The sequence below is a fragment of the Mesoplodon bidens genome, assembly GCF_964165515.1.
Source record: "Mesoplodon bidens genome assembly, chromosome: 6".
In the NCBI taxonomy this organism is placed as follows: domain Eukaryota; kingdom Metazoa; phylum Chordata; class Mammalia; order Artiodactyla; family Ziphiidae; genus Mesoplodon; species Mesoplodon bidens.
The window spans coordinates 100,748,603-100,766,069 of record NC_138162.1 but is presented as its reverse complement, the minus strand read 5'-3'; the positions used below and the strand labels follow the sequence as shown (position 1 = coordinate 100,766,069).

The window sequence follows — 17,467 nt, the reverse complement described above, 5'->3', positions numbered from 1 at the left end:
AGAATCACATTTGGCAAGACATTCTCTTGTCCACTTATCTACAGAGAAATCAATTTCCAGAATTGAATGTTCTAGGTAGAGTACATTCCCCAAATTTTAGAGATAAAGACTGAAATCCAATAAAAGTTCCCTTACTTTAAAACTGACTAGAGATTAACATCATTTTTCTAATCAATATTATTAGCAATAAAAAAATGAATAAAAAGCAACAAACAGAACAGTGCTGTATGATACTGAAAACTAAATATGGCAAGATTGGCATTCCACAATTCTCAAATTTATCAACTCACAGTTATTCTAAAAATAAAAACCATCAAGCAAAGATTCCCTCCATGTTTGGAGGAAACTTCATGTGAACAGTTGTTTTCCATCAGGAAAGACTAAAACTAAATATAGCTCCTAGTTGATAGTCAAGGCTATATAGTCTGTCCTATATTCTGCAAGAGGCAGAAGATCTGACACTTACCTCTTGGGACAAAAGAAGAGATGTCAGGTTCCAAAGGAGGAATGAACAGAAAAGAAAAATTTAATAATTTAACGATTAAAATATTTTTTATTTTCTACTTTTAATTTTTTGACTTTTATTTAAGTTCTAATATCAAACATGCTTATATAACTATGTTGTTACCCCAAAGTTGAAATCAAATAAAAGTGGTTCATTTGTCTATTGATTTGTCTATCAGCCAGCTGCATTCAATTTGCTGTACATTTCTGCCCCTGAGTTTAGTACCCCCACCTACATCAACCTCCACTTGATTAACAAAATCACTTATATTTCAATATATTATAAAAAAATTCTCACACCCCCAACTAGGGAGGAGTTTCCTGCTGGTAAGGGCTGTGGATTGTCCCTTCTTGTCTACTTAACAGAAATGCAGTGAGTGCTGACAAGTACACCCCTCTCTCCTTTGAGGGATACTCTCCTGAGCAGGCCTGGCTCTTCCTCCACTCACCTCCACCGTTCCTTGGTCCTTGAAGCCTCATTCCAGACCTAGAAGAGTATCTGGTCAGTCAACATGCAATTAGTGCCTAGCCTGCCAGGCCCTGTGGAGGGGACAGAGAGCTAAATGAGACCCAGTGCTTGCACTCAAGAACACTCACCCCTGGGGACTTAGAGACAAATTCAGACAATCAAATAAAACACACCAAATAATGAATGACAAAGGAGAGAATGACCAACTCAATTGGAGCCAAGGGGTTCAGAAATAATTACTGATCAACTCCTGAAGGATGAGTAGTTATCCTCTAAGAAAACGGCTGAAGTATTTCAGGGAGAGAAAGATCCACTTGGGCAAAGATTCAGAAGTATGAAAAAGATGATGAGTACGTTGCCTTAATCAGAACATGGAGAAAGGAGCTGGAGACAGGCTTAGACCAACTCTTGGAAGTCAGAAGGGCAAAAACAGTGTGAAGTCACTTGAGAACTGTGAATGGAAGAGTGGCAAGTCAAACTGTGGTCTAGGCTGCTGTGAGAAGGAAGGATTTGGAGACTTCCCTCGTGGTCCAGTGGTTAAGAATCCACCTTCCAATGCAGGGGGCACGGGTTGGATACCTGGTCGAGGAACTAAGATCCCACATGCTGGGGCAAATAAGCCCATGCGCGCTCTAGAGCCTGTGCGCCACAACTAGAGAGCCCGTGCACCGCAACGAAAGATCCCACGTGCCACAACAAAGATCCCGTGTGCCGCAAATAAGACTCGATGCAGCAAAATAAATAAATAAATATTAAAAAAAAAAAAAAAGACTCTGAGCTTCCACTGCAGGGGGTACGGGTTGGATCCCAGGTTGGGGAAGTAAGATCCTGTAAGCCAAGTGGTAGGGCCAATTTAAAAAAAAGAGAGAGAGAAGGAAGGACTGGAAATGAGGGCAGAGCAGCAGGACCCATAAGAAGGCTGCTGCAATGGAGTAAATTAAGGCTCTGGCTAAAGGGATGTCCCAGAGATGCCAAGGTGAAGGAACAGAACTGCTACCTGGGGAGGCCACACAGGCCCTATTCCCACAAACTGCTCTCTGCAGAAGTATCTGGAAGAGGCTCAGGTGGCCCTGGGAAGGGATCAGAGTACCCTGCCTCCCCCTCCCTCAGGCCCACACCTGCATCCTGGAACTTCTTGGCCTCTCCACCTGGGCCACCCTGGATTCTGGAGCCTGTACAGCTTCAGTAGAAACCACTCTGGAGCTTTCTGTGGCCCAGACCTACTGAGGGTCCCATCCAGATATGTGGCTTTCCAGGCCCTGGCAGAAATAACAACCACCCTGTCTGAGCCCAGGTTCCTACTTCCACAGCCCTCACTCACCCGAAATCAAAGTTTCTCAGTCCTTAAGAAATCTTTTTGGCTAGTAGGAATGTAAAGTTGATATTTTGCAATAATCAAACCAGGTAAGAAGATTTCCGCATTCTGTTTTTCTATAGTTCCCAGTTCAAAACCCAACTGAGATGTTCTTACTTCCCTAACATAAAATTATAGTATGTAATATAACCTGCAAAATGGGTGTTACCCACCTTGGAGAATGCCTCTGCTAGATGCTGATCTTCATGATGACACTGTGAGGCAGGGTTTATTGACCTCATTTTACCTAACAGGGAAACCAGAACCTGGAGAAGTTGCTGCTATCAAAGGGTAAAAGGCACCTCCCTTTCAAAATCTGCTGGGAGACTACCTGGGTGACCTCAGCCAACGCACTCACGGCACGATACTCACTTTCCCTATTGGTAAAAATGGGGATAACAACCCAGTATTTTACTTGATACATTTAAGTTATAATTACACAATTCAGGTCAGGGTCTGTTTATTAATCTTTTTGTAAAATGATATAATATTTTAAAAGTAAAGAAATTCATTTACTCAACAAACATTTACTTAGAGTGCACTAAATATCAAGCCATACGCTGAGTGTATACACACAGTGATCATACAGTGGTTATACACACAGTGATGCAAGAGACAAAAGAATGAGTCTAGCGGGGATGGGGGGTGGGGGGGGAGGCAAACGTTTAACAAGTACAGTACGTGATCATTTAGTTACAGTTGTGCTGAGTAAGAGCACAGAGGAGGAAGAGCTCGGAACACAACGGGGCAGAAGCGCAGATCAGACTAATGCACTAAACAGGCACTTAGGGCGCAGAGCCAGTACAGTTCGACTGGCTGGGAAGGGACAGGCGGAGGTGCCACTCACGGGGAGAGCACGGCTTTCCAGGCAGGCCCCAGAAGGGAAATTCCAGAATATTCCAGAAGAGGTGGGGATCCCTAGGCCAATCTTAGGGGTGAACCCTGTTCACAGGTGCCCGGTGCAAGCCAACCGCGCAGGAGCTCTGGACACACCGACAAACGGAGGGACGGACGGACGGAGGGACGGCGGGACAGAGGGATAAGAGGCTTTCAGAGCGACCCCTTCATAGGTCGCCGAGGTGGCCATCCCGGGGGCCAAGAGCGTCCTCTGCAGATCGCGGATTCAGGGTCGTCCGACGCCCCCTCCCAGATTTGGGAAACTGAGGCTCCGAGGGGACAGGCCGACCGTGGACACGCCGGTGACCACGAGCCCAGCCCTGCCTCCCTCCTGGGACAGGACGCGCTACCTTGTCCACCTGGGCGACGCAGAGCATGTCCTCCAAGAAGGAGAAGACGTGCAGCAGCTCGTGCAAACCCATCTGCGGCTCCACAGCGCCCGCCCCGTGGCTGCCTGGGTCGGGATACGCCTCCGCTGCGCTCCCGCCCCCGCAGGCCGAGCCCCGCCCGCTCGCTTAATCCTCGCCCAGCCTCTGCGCTTTCCGTTCGGAACACCCGCTTCTACTAATCCGCTCACCAGCCCCGCTTCTACATGGCCTCAGACTGGCTTCTGCCCTTGTCCTGACATTCGCTGAGACCCTCGCCCACCCCCTTATACTGACATTCATCCTCGTTCTGACCTTCGCCCTGACCCTCACGCGGGACCTTGTGGTGCCCCTGAACCCAGCACCTCCTGAGCCCTTGCCCTGGTGCTGGCCCTTATCCAGACCTTGACCCTCTTCCTCAACCTCGCTCTAATCATCACCCTTGACTTCATTAGCATCTGACATCTACCATACTCCTGTTCCTACCCTCACCTGACCCTGACTCACCCTAGTACACACCTTCATCCTGAGTTTTGCCCTAGCCCCGACCCTGGCCTTCACAATCACCTTCAGAATGACCCTCAGCCTCCGTCTTACACTGGCACTGGCCCTTGCCCAAGCCCTGGCCCTAACCTGGTACCTCCCTCATCATGGCTCCTGCCCAGGCTCTCACCCTACCTAGCCTTAGCCCCGACCCTGGACCTCACCCTGGTTTTGGTCGTGGCCCTGGCCAAGATCAGATCAGAGTTAGTGTAAGGGTGAAGGTCTTGATCAAGCTCAATGTCACAGCAGCCAGGGTCACAGTCAGGATGAGGGTAAGATCAGGGACAGAGTGATGAAGATCAGAAGCAGAGTGAGGGTGAGTGTCCAGTTCAAGGTAAAATTCTATGTCAGGTGAAGGATCAAGATAAGAGAATGGTCAGGGTCATGGTGTCAGAATCAGCTTCAAGGACAAGGTCACTATAAGGGAAATTTTAGATCCAGGGTTAGGTTCAAGATCAGTGTGAGAGCCAAGGTTAAGATCAGGTTGAGGCTCCATTAGAGAGGATCAGTGAGAGGATGAATGTCAGGATTAGGATGATGGTTACTGTCAGGGTGAAAGTAAGATGGAAAGTTGGATTCAAGTTGACAGTGGATGTCCAGTTCTGTGTAGGATTCAGGGTCAAGGTGAGGGTGAGGTTGATGTTCAGGATTAGAGTCAGTGTCAGGTTCAGGGTCAAGATCAATGTGAGGGAATGTCAGGGTGAGCATGATGTTCATTGTGAAGGTCAAGGTCAATTAAAAGTCAAGGTGGGGCTTCCCTGGTGGCACAGTGGTTGAGAGTCCACCTGCTGATGCAGGGGACACGGGTTCGTGCCCCAGTCTGGGAAGATCCCACGTGCCGCAGAGCGGCTGGGCCCGTGAGCCATGGCCGCTGAGCCTGCGCGTCTGGAGCCTGTGCTCCGCAACGGGAGAGGCCACGACAGTGAGGCCTGCGTACCGCAAAAAAAAAAAAAAAAAAAGTCCAGGTGGGTTCCTTTTCTATTGCTGCTGGAAGGAATTAAGTCCTCCTCCTCCAACTCTCCCTCCCCCCAACCCCATTACATTGGCCCAATCTGCATAATCCAGGATGCTCTTCCCATCTCAAAGTCTGTAACCTTTAATCACATTTGCAAAGTCCCTTTTGTGTGTAAGGCAATGTATTCACAGGTTAGGACATGGGCATCTTTGGCGGGGGGACACATTATTCTGCTTACCACAGAGGGTCAGAGTTTGGTTTATAGTCAAAATCAAGGTCAAGGTTAAGTTTCAAAGTGAGGATGGGTCAAGATGAAGGTGACGATCAGGCTGAGCACGAGTCATCATAATAATGAAAGTCAGTGTCAGTGTGAAGTTCAGTTTCAGGGTCAGGGTCTAGATCAGGTTCAAGGTCATGATGGGATTAGGGTGTCAATGGTAACAGCCAAGTGTGAGTCCATGTTCTGTGTGAGGCTCAGCATTAGGATGAGGACCCAGGTCAGGGTGAAATGGAGGTCTAGGTCAAGATGAGCATCGATCAGGATCAGGATCTTGGTCAGGCTTGGGGTGCAGACTAGTTTCACCTTGAGTGTACAGTGTAGTTTAGCATCAAGGCGCAAGTTCAAGGGCAGGGTGGGTCAGTATGATGGTCCTTGTCAAGGTGAGGATTCAGTCTAGGGGCAGAGTGAAGTTGAGGGTCAGAATCAGATTGAAGGTGGTGAGTATCTCATGTATCACAGTACTCACAATCAGTGTGAGAGAAGCTGTCATTGTCAAAGATAAGTCAAGTTCAGGGCAAGTGTGAAGGGCATGTTAACGGTCAGGATCAGGGGAACGTCAATTAGAGACTCAGGGTTAAGGTGAAGATGAGAGCCAAGTTCATGGACAAGGTTTAGTTCTAGGCCAAACGGGGTCAGAGTTTGGGTGAGGGTCAGAGTCAATGCCAAGATCAAAGCCAGGCATGGGTGGGGAAGGGGCTGGCAAAGAATTAAGTGAGGGTGAGAGTCAGTGTCTATGTCAGGGTCAGGGTGATAGGGTCAGGTTAAGTGTAAGGTTTAAGGTCAAGGTGAGGGTCAATGTCAGGGTGGAGTAAGCTTTAGTCTTTGTGAATGGAACTGGCTGAGGGTCAGTGGTCAGGGTTTGGGTACAGACTTGCATTCATACGGAGGTGAGAGACACCAGAAACTGAGCTAAACTGAAGCTTACCGTCTACAGATGTGGCTGGACAAACAGGCAGAGGCCAGATCTTTAAAACATCTTTAAAGACATATGAGACACTCAGAGTCTTCCCTGAAAGCAACAGCTGGAGTTTACTGTGCTTTGCCCTCTAAGAGCTTGGAGGGCAGTGACTATGGCACTGTTAGTCACCCCTGTGACTGCAGTGCTTACAGAATTCTATCCACATGAGCACAAAATGAGTATTTTACGAATAAAAGATTGCTAAGAATACGTTTCTCTGATTTATCTGTGAACCAATACCACATTGCTCATTACAGCCCTATGATAGTCTTGGTATCTGATAGGCTAAGTCCTTTCATCATTTTTTGCCTTTTCTTCCGCTTCTGCCTCCTCTTAACCCTTTCATTTCCACATATATTTTAGAATTGGCTTACCAAATTATTTAATAAGAAAAACAAGAGACAGTTCAGATTGTATTGGGATTTACTGAATTAACAAATGAGTTCCAGGAATGTCTGTCTTCTTATTTGCCCAGTATCTCTGAGTAACGAGGAGGCCCATGTGGTCCAGGCTCACCTGTATCCTGAGGGTGATGTTGGTAAACCAGCTTGAGGTATGGAGGGTCACTTATTGGGTCCCCAACTTGAGCCATTCCTGGGTCCTGATTTCTGCCAACTCACCTCCCAAAGGAAGCTGTCACGTGAACCGCCTAGCAATCCCCCAAGAGTAAAGTAGCCATGAATGGGGCCACTTTCCCAGTGACCACAGAGAAGCAAGGGCCAGGGGAAGATGCTACCTCAGCCACTTCCCTCAACTGGAAAGGAAGAGGGGAATACATCACGCAGAACTACCGGGGGTTTTTTTTATAATAAATCTCAAAAGTGAACGAGTGTTTAATGTCTCTGAGAACAAAATCAACCCACACTTCCCTTCCCACTTGGATTTCCGACATGAGGATATCCTACACTCAGTGCTCCCCCAAATGGCTCTACCAGGACCGTCCCTGACCAGGAAGGCAGCAACTAGACAACCAGCCCCATGGCAGGCCTGACAACAGAACTCACTGCCTCCTTCTGATGGATCTGTTACCAGCACACAGATGGGAGGCCGACGGCACAGGCTGAGGGTCCCCTCTGCTGAGGCTGGATGGCCTGGCCAGGAGCAGGACCACTGTGGTCGAATCAGGCCAGAGGAGAAGAACAAGAGGCCTGGTTTGTCCTGGGGAGGGAAGCGGGGGACACGCCGGTGGGGCCTGGCCCAACGTCTCAGCCCTCCAGGATGAAGGGCTGAATCAGCTCCGGGTTCAACAGCGACTCCTCGAGAGGCCGGTCCATGCGGAAGTCATGGACGTGGGGGGGTCCTGGGGGGGCCTTGAGGGCAGGTCCCCCTGGGCGCTGAGGAATCGGCAGCTCCGAGGGGTGGGCAGGCAGGGGGGCTGTGAAGAAGTACTGGTGCAGGAGGGCCTGAGGGTAGCAAGCAAGGGGCAGCAAGAGGAAACAGGTCACCTCCCCGTCCCAGCTTCAGCCACTTCCCTCCGAGGAGGAGATGTGAACATTGCCCTGAAGAGGATTCATCCTTCATCTGAACGATGGTTCAGGTGACTCCAACACCTCTCAGTGCTCATTGTTTGAGCACTGCTCCAGAGACAGGAGATGCAGCGGTGAACAGAACAAAGAGCTCTGCCTTCGAGTTTTCCACAGGGTGAGGGGTGGGGGTAATAAACACGATAAAGAAGTAAGACACACTGTGCATCAGATGATTAGTGCTGTGGGAAAGGGGAAGTACGAGGGGGGGATGAGGAATCCTGGAGGGGCTACAGGCCTGAGGAATGGTGAGGGGGGGCGCCCTGGGAGGTGGCGTTCAAGCAGAGACCTGGAAGGTGAATGAGTGAGGCCTAGGGACAGAAACGCACAGACCCCCCAGGACACGGAGGAGCCCTGGGGCCCGAGGGGAGTGAGCAAGGGGAGTGGGAGCCGGCAGAGTCACAGAGGTGATGGCCCCAAATGTGTGATGCCCGTGGGCCACCAGGACCTGGCTTCTCCTCTGCGGGAGCCCCAGGAGGGCCCTGCAGGCGAGGATGCGTCTCTCTGCCACGTGGAGGAGAGACTAAGTGGGCAGGAGAAGCAGATTCTGGGAGGCGATGGGGGCGTGTGGCGCTTAGACTGGGGGCAGCAGCAGGGGGCTGAGAGGTGGTCAGTTGGCCTCAGTACACTCTGAAGGTGCTGCTGACACGGGAACTCGCCAGGGCCACGTGTAAACACACACAGCTAGTGCCGAGGGCAGGGAGGGGAGGCCGCCATGAGGCCAGAGGCCCAGGTACACCCGACGGAGGCCCTCACACCATCAGCCATCAGCCCATGGTCCTCCCCTCCTCCCCTGCCTTCCAGCCACAACCCACCCCTCCTGGGTCCTCCTCTCCAGGCCTCTGCTCATCATTTCTCTTGGGAAAACAGCTCCCCATGCTTAAACCAGCCCTTCTCCAGGAAGCCTTGCATGACCCCAAAGTCAGTCCCAACATCCCTCCCCTCGGCTCCCACAGCCTGACAGTCCTGCCTCGCCACGGGGTGGAGACCCCACAGGCACGAGCCACGTCTGTTCCCTCTGGATCAGGGTCCAGGACGATGCTCAGCACGTGCCAGATGCTAGTAAACTCTTGTTGAAGGAACGAAGGGATGAAGAAGCGAGTCACCAACAACCCGAGACTCGCTCTTCTGCGAGGTGTGCATGCCCTTCTAATGGGCCACCCCTGGATGCCTGCCCTCTAGGGTCCCCTCTAGGGTCCACTCAGGAGAGGCACACCTGCCCTGCACCCCCCTACCCCTGGCTCCAGGGGTTCTGGTCCCAGCCCATCACAGGTTCTGAGAATCTCAACCTGCTGGGTCAAAAGGGCACGGACGAGGAGGGTCAGGGCAACGGGTGCCACCCTACCTGGGAGGCTGCAATGCGCTGGCGTGGAGGGTAGAGGAGGAAACGCCCCAGCAGGTCCAAGGCCTGGGGAGAGGCATCGGGCAGCACCTCCTCCAGGGGCACGGGAGCCTGCTCCTTGAAGGAGATCTTGTTGTAGTCAGGCAGGTCCTTGATCTCCTGGAGGAGAAGGGGGGTCCGTCAGGGCCGGCACCCACACCGCCAGCCCCCTTGGGTGTCCGTTCTCGCTCCCTGTCACCTACCTGCTCCCACTCACTCATCACTCCCCCCATCCGTGCGCCCCTGCTCACACGTCACTTGTGACATCACGTGCTCAGTCCTTCCTCCACATCTCAGGCACCTGATCCATGCCCAGCTCGGTCTGGATGCGTGTGTGCTGGGGACGGGTGGGAGGGGATAGGGCTTGGGCCCTGGCCCTCCCGCCTCCAGCAGGGCAGGGGTGGAGGAGACCCCACGCTGGGCCAGGACCGAGGTCCGGGAAGTCAAGGAGGCATGGGGCCATGAGAGAGAAGGTGCGGGACAGGGGAGTCACTAGCTATTGGGGTAATAGAAGCCACCCGCCCCCACCCCGCCCCACCGCAGGCCCCTGCAAACCGGCCAGACTTGAGGACTGGGGGTGCCCAAGATTCGAAGCACACAGCAAAGCTGTTCAATGTCATTCTCCCCTGGGAAAAGGGGGGACCCGTTCAACAGCTCCCCCAGGATGCAGCCCACAGCCCTGCAGATACAGAACCCAAACAACTCAGAGATCTCACACCATGGAAACAGATCTCCCCACACCAGCACCCACACCTCACGCTGCGGTCAAGGTACCCACAAAGTAGACTTCAGTCTTCATAGCTAAGGATACAGATCCCCGAACAGTCAAAGACTTCAAGCCTAGAACACAGAGCATATCCCCCTCTCTAAACAGCTCTCAGGCCTCAACTCTGGAACACACATCAACCCCTCAACAGTTCTGAGGCTTCTCAGAGCCTCACATTCTGGGACACACTGCCACCTCCTCCCATTCTGGGGCAGACTCCAAAACGGCCCCCAAATCTCAAACTCTTAGGCATATACAAACCATCCTACCCCAAATAAAGGTTCAGGGCCTTTATATCCAGGGACCCAGGCCTCTAGACAGCTCAGGAACATTGCAACCTGGGATATCACCCCCTGCATAGCAGCTTAGACGCTCCATGCCTCAGACCACCTCCCCGACCTCAGCCCAGAAGCTTCCTACTGGGACAACCACTCTGATCCCACTTGACCCCTCCCAGCTCAAAACTGTCATGGGGAGGAACACTGATCCCAAACTCCTCAGAGATACTCTAACCAGGGGAGACACCCCCATGGCAACCTAGAGCTCACGGCAGGAAAACCCCCAAATGGCTTAGAGACCTCAATGCCCAGGAGGAAAAGGTGACCCAGTGACCCACATTCCCCCTTGCCCAGCCCATAGTATTCTCACCACAGGTCGACACCCTGATCATACTGGCGGGCACCATACAGGAGTTCAGGGGCACGGTACCACCTGTGAGAGGAGGGCAGGTGGTCACAGCCAGGTCACCGGTCTGTCAGGAAGCTGCCTCGGAAGGTCACCCTGGCCCCCACACCAGCCCCAAGAGCACTGTTTGGACAGAAGGTCCAGAAGCACCTCTTCCCAGCAGGAGGGTTGGGGCCTGTCTATTGCCACGTCCCGCTTGGGAACTGGTCCTCCCTACCTGGTGGCCACCTGGTGTGTGTAGAGACGGCTGCCATCTGGGGAAAAGACCCGGGCCAGGCCAAAGTCCGCTATCTTGAGCTGGCCAGAGGCACTGATAAGCAGGTTGGCTGGTTTCAGGTCCTGAGAGCACCAAAAGAGGCATCAGTTCCTCCAGAGCCCCCACAGGACCTCGGGACAGGAGGGCTTGGCAGGCTGGGCACCCAGGTCAGTGCAAGACCCGACCTCCTCCAGGGCCCCAGCCCCGGCCTCCTACCCGTAGGCCCTGCCCCCTCTGTCCCTTTTCTAACCATGCCCTTCATCAAGGGCTGGCCTACCCACAGCCCAGCCACCGCCCCCCCAACCCCGGTCCCACCCCAGCCCATGCTGGAACTGACCCGATGCACAATGTTGTTGGCATGGCAGAAGGCGACCCCCTTGAGCAGCATCTGCAGGTAGCTCTTGACCTGCGCCTGGGCCAGCGGCCTCTGGGCGTGGCGTATCACCTCAGCCAGATCTGACGGCATGAACTCGAAGGCCAGCACGAAGCCTGCGCCATGCGGGAACACGGCCTTCAGCTGTACCACCTGCAAGCGGGGCATCCCGTCAGCCTCCAGACTCACATGGCTCAGACTCTCTCTGGGACCCTCAGCCCTTGCACCAACAGAGGACCAGGCAGGCAGAGATGGTGGCATGAGATGTGAGCTCAGAATCAGGGAGCTTGGTGATCTCTTGCTTCCCTCTCCCAGGAGAAGGCAAGTCCCTACTCTAATGCTCCAGTAAACACTCAGGGAAAAGGAGGTCTAAGAGAGGCCACTTAGGGCAGTGTCTGGTCCCCCACCAGCCCACAGACTGGAAAATCACCTGGAAACACACACACACACAGGTGATCACAACTCCCAGCACTGGGAGAGCAGGAGACATGGCACATATACTTCCTGAGGGCCCACAAGGTCACAAGGGCAGGCTGCACAGTGGTGAACAGGAGGAGCAAGGGCTGGTGGGTCCTGAAGGACTTTAAGTTCAGGGGGAAAATGACTGACAAATGACCAAACAACAAACATATAGGGTATTTTGATGAAGATTCTGATGAAGAAAGAAGAGAAGGCATCTGGGAAGGAGCTCTGGGCCAGGGGACAGCAAACACAAGGCCCGGAGGCAAGAACAGGAAGGAGGCTGCTCCGTTCAGCACTCCTGGAGCCTAGACAGTGCTTATCATGGGAGAGACACTTAAGACGTTGTGAATGAATGAAAACAGAGGCTGGAGTCGGGTGGAAGCAGACGGTGACAGTTCTTTCAGAGTGAAGAGAAGCCTCTGGAGCTTTTCAAGCCAGGGAGTGGATGATTTCATGTACAGTTTTTGACTGTGGAGTGGAGGCAGTGGCGGGGGGGCGGGGGGGCGGCAGGGGAGCCTGCTGTAGTTGTTCCGATGAGAGGTGAGGATGGCCTGGGCCAGGGTAAGATCTGGAGTGTTTTAAAGATAGACTCTTCAGGCCTGCTGATGCACAGGACATGGGACCATATCACCAGCTTCCTACGGGCCCTCCACCTCTCCCACACACAAGCTGTCAGCAAAGCCCTTTTACTTTCCTCAAAAAAACAAGAATGGCCATACTGCTGTTTTTCTGATGTTGAGGGTAGTAGACACCCATTTTACAGATTGGGACAAACAAATACATTCAGATAATACCCAAAATTATAATGAAAAACACAGCAAAAGAAAAACCCTATCACCTATAGTCAGCCTTAGGAGTCTATCCCACCAGACTTTACAAGAGACATGGCACACACAGACATGTATTCGTGTATATACACAAAATATTTTCCTACGAAACCAAGATAACACATGCAGTTTTATAACATGCTTCTGTCACCCAATATATCAAGGACATCTCCAGAGAATAAGAAACAAGTCAGAGTATCACCCACCCTTAGGTGGGTGGACCTACCCTTGTCACTCCCCAGGAAGTAAAGCACATCTTCTACTCAGGACATGGACAAGAGAGAATACCACAAAGAGAATGAAACTGGGTGTGTGAGGTGTCTCTCCTCGTGTGCCCACAGCCCCTCCCAGGCCTGTCACAGCACAAACCACGCCAGATGGGCGCTGTAGCCTTTGTCCATCTCCCCTACCACACTTCAGTTCTCAAGAGCAGGGTAGGGGCTGGTTTCTGTGTTGCCAGTGGCCAGTAGAGGGTAGAGTCTATGGGAGGCCCCAATGTTAAACCGTCCTGATTCTGCGATCACACCTGGGCCAACGCCTCCACAGACAAGCGGAACAAGCTGAGCACCCATAAGCTGGTGGCTGCGCCTCCTCCCCTGGCCTGAGATAGGGAGAGCCTGAACGTGCCTTGCAGAGCAGAGGACAAAACTCAGAGGGACAATATACATAAAGCAGTTGACCTGGCATGCAGAACATAACAGGAGCTCAATAGGTGGCAATTATCATTATCATCAGAAATCACTAAGTGTTTTGAGAAAAAAGGGATAAGTTAGTGAATGAGCGAACGAGTACGTGAAGAAATAAGTGAGTGAACGGGAGGGAATGAATGAGTGAAGTAACTGGGTGAATGAGGGTGAACAAGTGGAGAAGAAAGGGAGTGAGTGAGGGGTGAGGAAGCAAATGAGTGATGAGTGACTGCAGGACCTCAGAGTGGGAGTGAATGGAGGAGGGCGGGAACCAGCACCTCAGAACACCAGCCCCACTCACATACTGACTGTCCTCGATCTCCTGCAAGGCCTTGATCTCCCGCAGGGCCTGGCTGGGGATGCCATCCTCCAGCCGCCGCAGGGCCACCTTCTTGAGGGCAACGATCTCTCCAGTCTGTTGGGGACAGGACGCAGACACTGCAGCCCCATCCCCGGCTGGAAAAGGGGATGCGACGCTGAGGCCTGAGGCCCTCGTGGGGGTGGGACGCGCCCCCCACCCCGTGCTGGAGGGAAATCAGGGTCAGCAGGCGCAGCGCTGAGCAAACAGCTCAGAGACTTCCACGCCACGCTCCTAGGGGGCACTCTCCGGAAGAAAGCACCGCTGGTGGCTGGCCGCAACCTGGACGCCCTCCACTCAAGAGAGCAAAAGAAGCGGGGGCACGCCACGAAAAGCTGCGGGGAGGAAGGAGCCCAAGCGTGGGACGGGAAAACGGGTAGATCTCAATGGAACCGAAGGAGGAAGGGCTGGGTGCTCACCTCCACGTGCTTGGCCTTGAAGACGATGCCGTGCGCGCCCTCCCCAATGCGGCCCAGGATGCAGTACTGCTCCATAGCCCTCTGCCAGACACCCGGACCCTCCGCAATCACAGCCCCTCCCCGGCACCCGTACCTTTCCGCATTATCCCGCCCTGCCTCCCGCGCCCAGATGCGGCTGCCTAGCAACGGCGCAGTAAACAGCGCAGAGGCCGGGAGGCCGAGGGCAGCTACAGGCGGCGTCCGGGCCTGTCTGCGCCTTCCCCTAGGCCCTCGCCATCACGCCTCAGTGAGCTTCATTCGGCCGAAATCACCCGTGCGCAGACCGTGCCAGCGGGAGCGAGAGCCACCGCCGTCCCCTCGCGGCACTGCCGGGCGTCACGTGACGAGTGACGCCAGGATACGCAGAGGGGCGGGGGCATGCAGCCTGGGAGCAAGGCGGAACAGCCTTGGGAGCGGGCTACCTAGGCGGAAGGGTGGAGCCGCTCTCCGGGGTGGAGGCGGGGCACTCAGCGAGGTGGGCGGGGCGCTCAGCGGGGCGAGCGGGGCATGGGGCGGGGCCGCACAGCCGGGGGCGGGACCACGGCGCCGAGGGTGTGGCCGAAAGGTGACGGAGCGGGGCCGGCTCCTCGGGCAGGCCAGGGTACCCTCGCCCCCATACCTAGAGGTGTAAGCTTCCACCTGTGAGCCCCAAAGCCAATGATGATTGAAGCGAGTCGGGTTCGGGTCTGCATCGTGGAGGGAGCGTCAGTTGGCAACATGTAAAGACAACGTTTAAAAAGTGCAAACTCTGACCCGGAAAGTCCATGTCTAAGGGCTTCTCATGAGGAAACATTTGGAGGAATTTGCAGCCTGAGTGATTTTTAAGACGTTCATGCCATGAAAGGATGTTTACAAAAAACACAATTAGCTTTTTTTTTTTTTTTTTTTTTTTTTACGGTACGCGGGCCTCTCACTGTTGTGGCCTCTCCCATTGCGGAGTACAGGCTCCGGACGCGCAGGCTCAGCGGCCATGGCTCACGGACCCAGCCGCTCCGCGACATGTGGGATCCTCCCGGACCGGGGCACGAACCCGTGTCCCCTGAATCGGCAGGTGGACTCTCAAGCACTGCACCACCAGGGAAGCCCACAATTAGCTTTTTAAACTTCTGAAAAGGTGCTCAATCTCATACACAATGAGATAAATGTAAAATAATCTACAATTTTCCATCTTTGGGATAGCTAAAGATCTCAGATCTAACAGTCCATTTAATCTTGGAGAGGCAGCAGTGAGTGGTGGCGTGAAGCAAGATCTTAGTTCCCTGCCCAGGAATGGAACCTGGGTAGCCTGGATGAAAACCAGGAGTTCTAGCCACCACACCCCTTGGCTCTTGCCCCCTGTGAAAAATGCATTTCTCATGGAGGCAAAACTGTCAAAACAGGTACAAAGTTTATTATTAGAGACACAGCACAACAACAACAAGTGGGAGAGCACACAGAGAAACAGTTTGTTAAGACAGAAGCAAGGCAGAAATACGCACCTGGAGACAAAGGGTGTGGGCGTCCCCCCTAATGAGGAGGCGCGCAGTAAAGAGGAGGTTAAGTCATTTATATAGGGCAGTTCTTCCGGGTCTTTGTGTACCTTTGGCCAATTATCTGGTTTCTTTTTCCACACCTGACCTGCCCTAGGACCCTCCCCAACATGCGTGCGCAACTTTTTTCCAAGATGGATTTCAGCCCTGAGGCCTATGGGATGGCCTTAGCATCACATATTATGGGGTGGTGCCCCCTCCCTTTTGACCCCCAACGAGACTTTCTGCACATGTGCCCCAAGGGTGGGAAATGTATGACCCCTTGATCTTTTAACAGGGTTTAGTCCCACTGTGTCCCTGCCATAAAAATGTCCAGTGTCCCGTTATTTACCCTCTTTCTGTTGCTGGTTTTTATACTGAGGTGCAGATCTCAAAATATAGACAGGAGTCCAGTCATAAATATGTAGTCCTGGAGCCCATTTATCTCTTGCTTCAGGAAATGTAAACAGGGGGCTGTTTATGAATGTCCGGCCTGGAGCACATCTTCTTCTAACCCCAGGAAGGGCAAACAGGAGGCCAGCTGTAAATGTCTAGCCTGGAGCCCATCTATCTCCTGCCTCACATTGGCCATGCTGTGGGAAAACAGGAGCTTTCATAGATTGCTGAAGCATTGGCAATGCTCATCAAATTACAACTGCATATCCCCTTGGACCCAGCAAGGTCTCTTCTAGAAGTACCTCCAACAGATATATTGCACACAGTGAAATGACATGTTCAAAGTTATTCATTGAAGCATAGTTTGAATAGCAAAAGATTAGAAACACCATAGATGCCAATCAATAGGAGACTGTCTAAATTCTGATACACCCATCAAATGGAAAATTATGCTCACTACCTTAAAAATGAACAAGGATGCTTTTTTATTACAGTAATAGGAAGATTTCTAAGATGTTTTGTTAATTTAGAAAGGCAAGATGAAGAACAGAGTATATAGAGTACCACTAGCCGTGTAAAAAGAAAAGAAGAAAAGAATATAAATAATGAATTTTCGTGCATTACAGGATATCTGGAAGATACTCAAGATTTCATGACTGTGCTTACCTGGTGAAGGGACTGGGAGGGTTGCGGACAGGGTAGGAGGCAGATGTTTCACTGGGGCTCTTTGTATTCTTTGAGATGTGAACTGTATAATTTACTAATTCTTAAACAATGTAAGAATTTTCAGGCTCAGAAATTCTACTCTGTTCTAACAACTTCAGAAGAAGGCCTTAATGTCCATACAAAGATGTTCACCCTGTTTGATGATGGCAGAGGCCAGACAATAACCCAACTATCCCATGGAAGAGTGGCTGAATAAGTTATGAGAGTAACTTAGAATGACATGCTTTACAGCTATTATAAATGGTGAGGGTAGACACAGTGTTGGAATTGGAAAGGATGGTCTTCAAAAAATAGTACGGGTCATTTGAAAAGTCATATGAGGAAGAAATGTCTATTGACCCAAATCTCAAATCATAAATGAAAATTGATTCCAGATGGACTGCATACCTAAATATAAAAGGTAAACAATGAAACTCTTAGAAGAAAACATGATATCTTAATGACTTTGGGTTAGGTAAGGATTTTCTAAATGAGGTTACAGAAAATACTAAAAGGGAAATAAAAAATTAGAAGTCGGAGTTCGTCATTAGTAAGAACAACTGTTGATCAAAAGAAACCATTTAGAGAGTGAAAAGTGCTATGTGGTTGCTTTCCACTAGCTATCTATTTCACATTTGGTAGTGTATATAAGTCCATGCCACCCTCTCACTTCGTCCCAGCTTACCCTTCCCCCTCCCCGTGTCCTCAAGTCCATTCTCTACGTCTGTGTCTTTATGCCTGTCCTGGTCCTAGGTTCTT

The 17,467-nt window shown here is 51.9% G+C and overlaps 2 protein-coding genes across 4 annotated transcripts in view; both read right to left on the bottom strand.

The window, feature by feature from the left end:
* The window catches only part of FBXW12 (F-box and WD repeat domain containing 12), a gene marked incomplete at both ends in the record, with an annotated part of 31,947 nt that extends 27,098 nt beyond the window's left edge, over positions 1-4,849 (bottom strand). Inside the window, 4 exon segments of the mRNA XM_081237935.1 lie at positions 954-991; positions 3,575-3,690; positions 3,693-3,812; positions 4,678-4,849. Coding sequence (XP_081094061.1) covers positions 954-991; positions 3,575-3,690; positions 3,693-3,812; positions 4,678-4,849 — 446 coding nt within the window.
* Positions 4,850-6,716: 1,867 nt separating this feature from the next.
* Positions 6,717-14,453, bottom strand: CDK20 (cyclin dependent kinase 20). 3 transcript variants are annotated; one of them, XM_081238340.1, is made up of 8 exons: positions 14,061-14,453; positions 13,585-13,698; positions 11,273-11,461; positions 10,897-11,018; positions 10,644-10,706; positions 9,785-9,908; positions 9,194-9,349; positions 6,717-7,728 (listed from the first exon to the last, which is right to left on the bottom strand). In XM_081238340.1, the coding sequence occupies exons 1-8, from the start codon at positions 14,133-14,135 to the stop codon at positions 7,531-7,533; spliced, it is 1,041 nt and encodes a 346-aa protein (XP_081094466.1). In that variant the 5' UTR covers positions 14,136-14,453; the 3' UTR covers positions 6,717-7,530. The 3 variants fall into 3 exon arrangements, with proteins under 3 accessions (XP_081094466.1, XP_081094467.1, XP_081094468.1); XM_081238341.1 differs by having other exon boundaries at positions 13,585-13,739; positions 14,194-14,453; XM_081238342.1 differs by lacking the exon at positions 9,785-9,908.
* Positions 14,454-17,467: the final 3,014 nt, after the last annotated feature.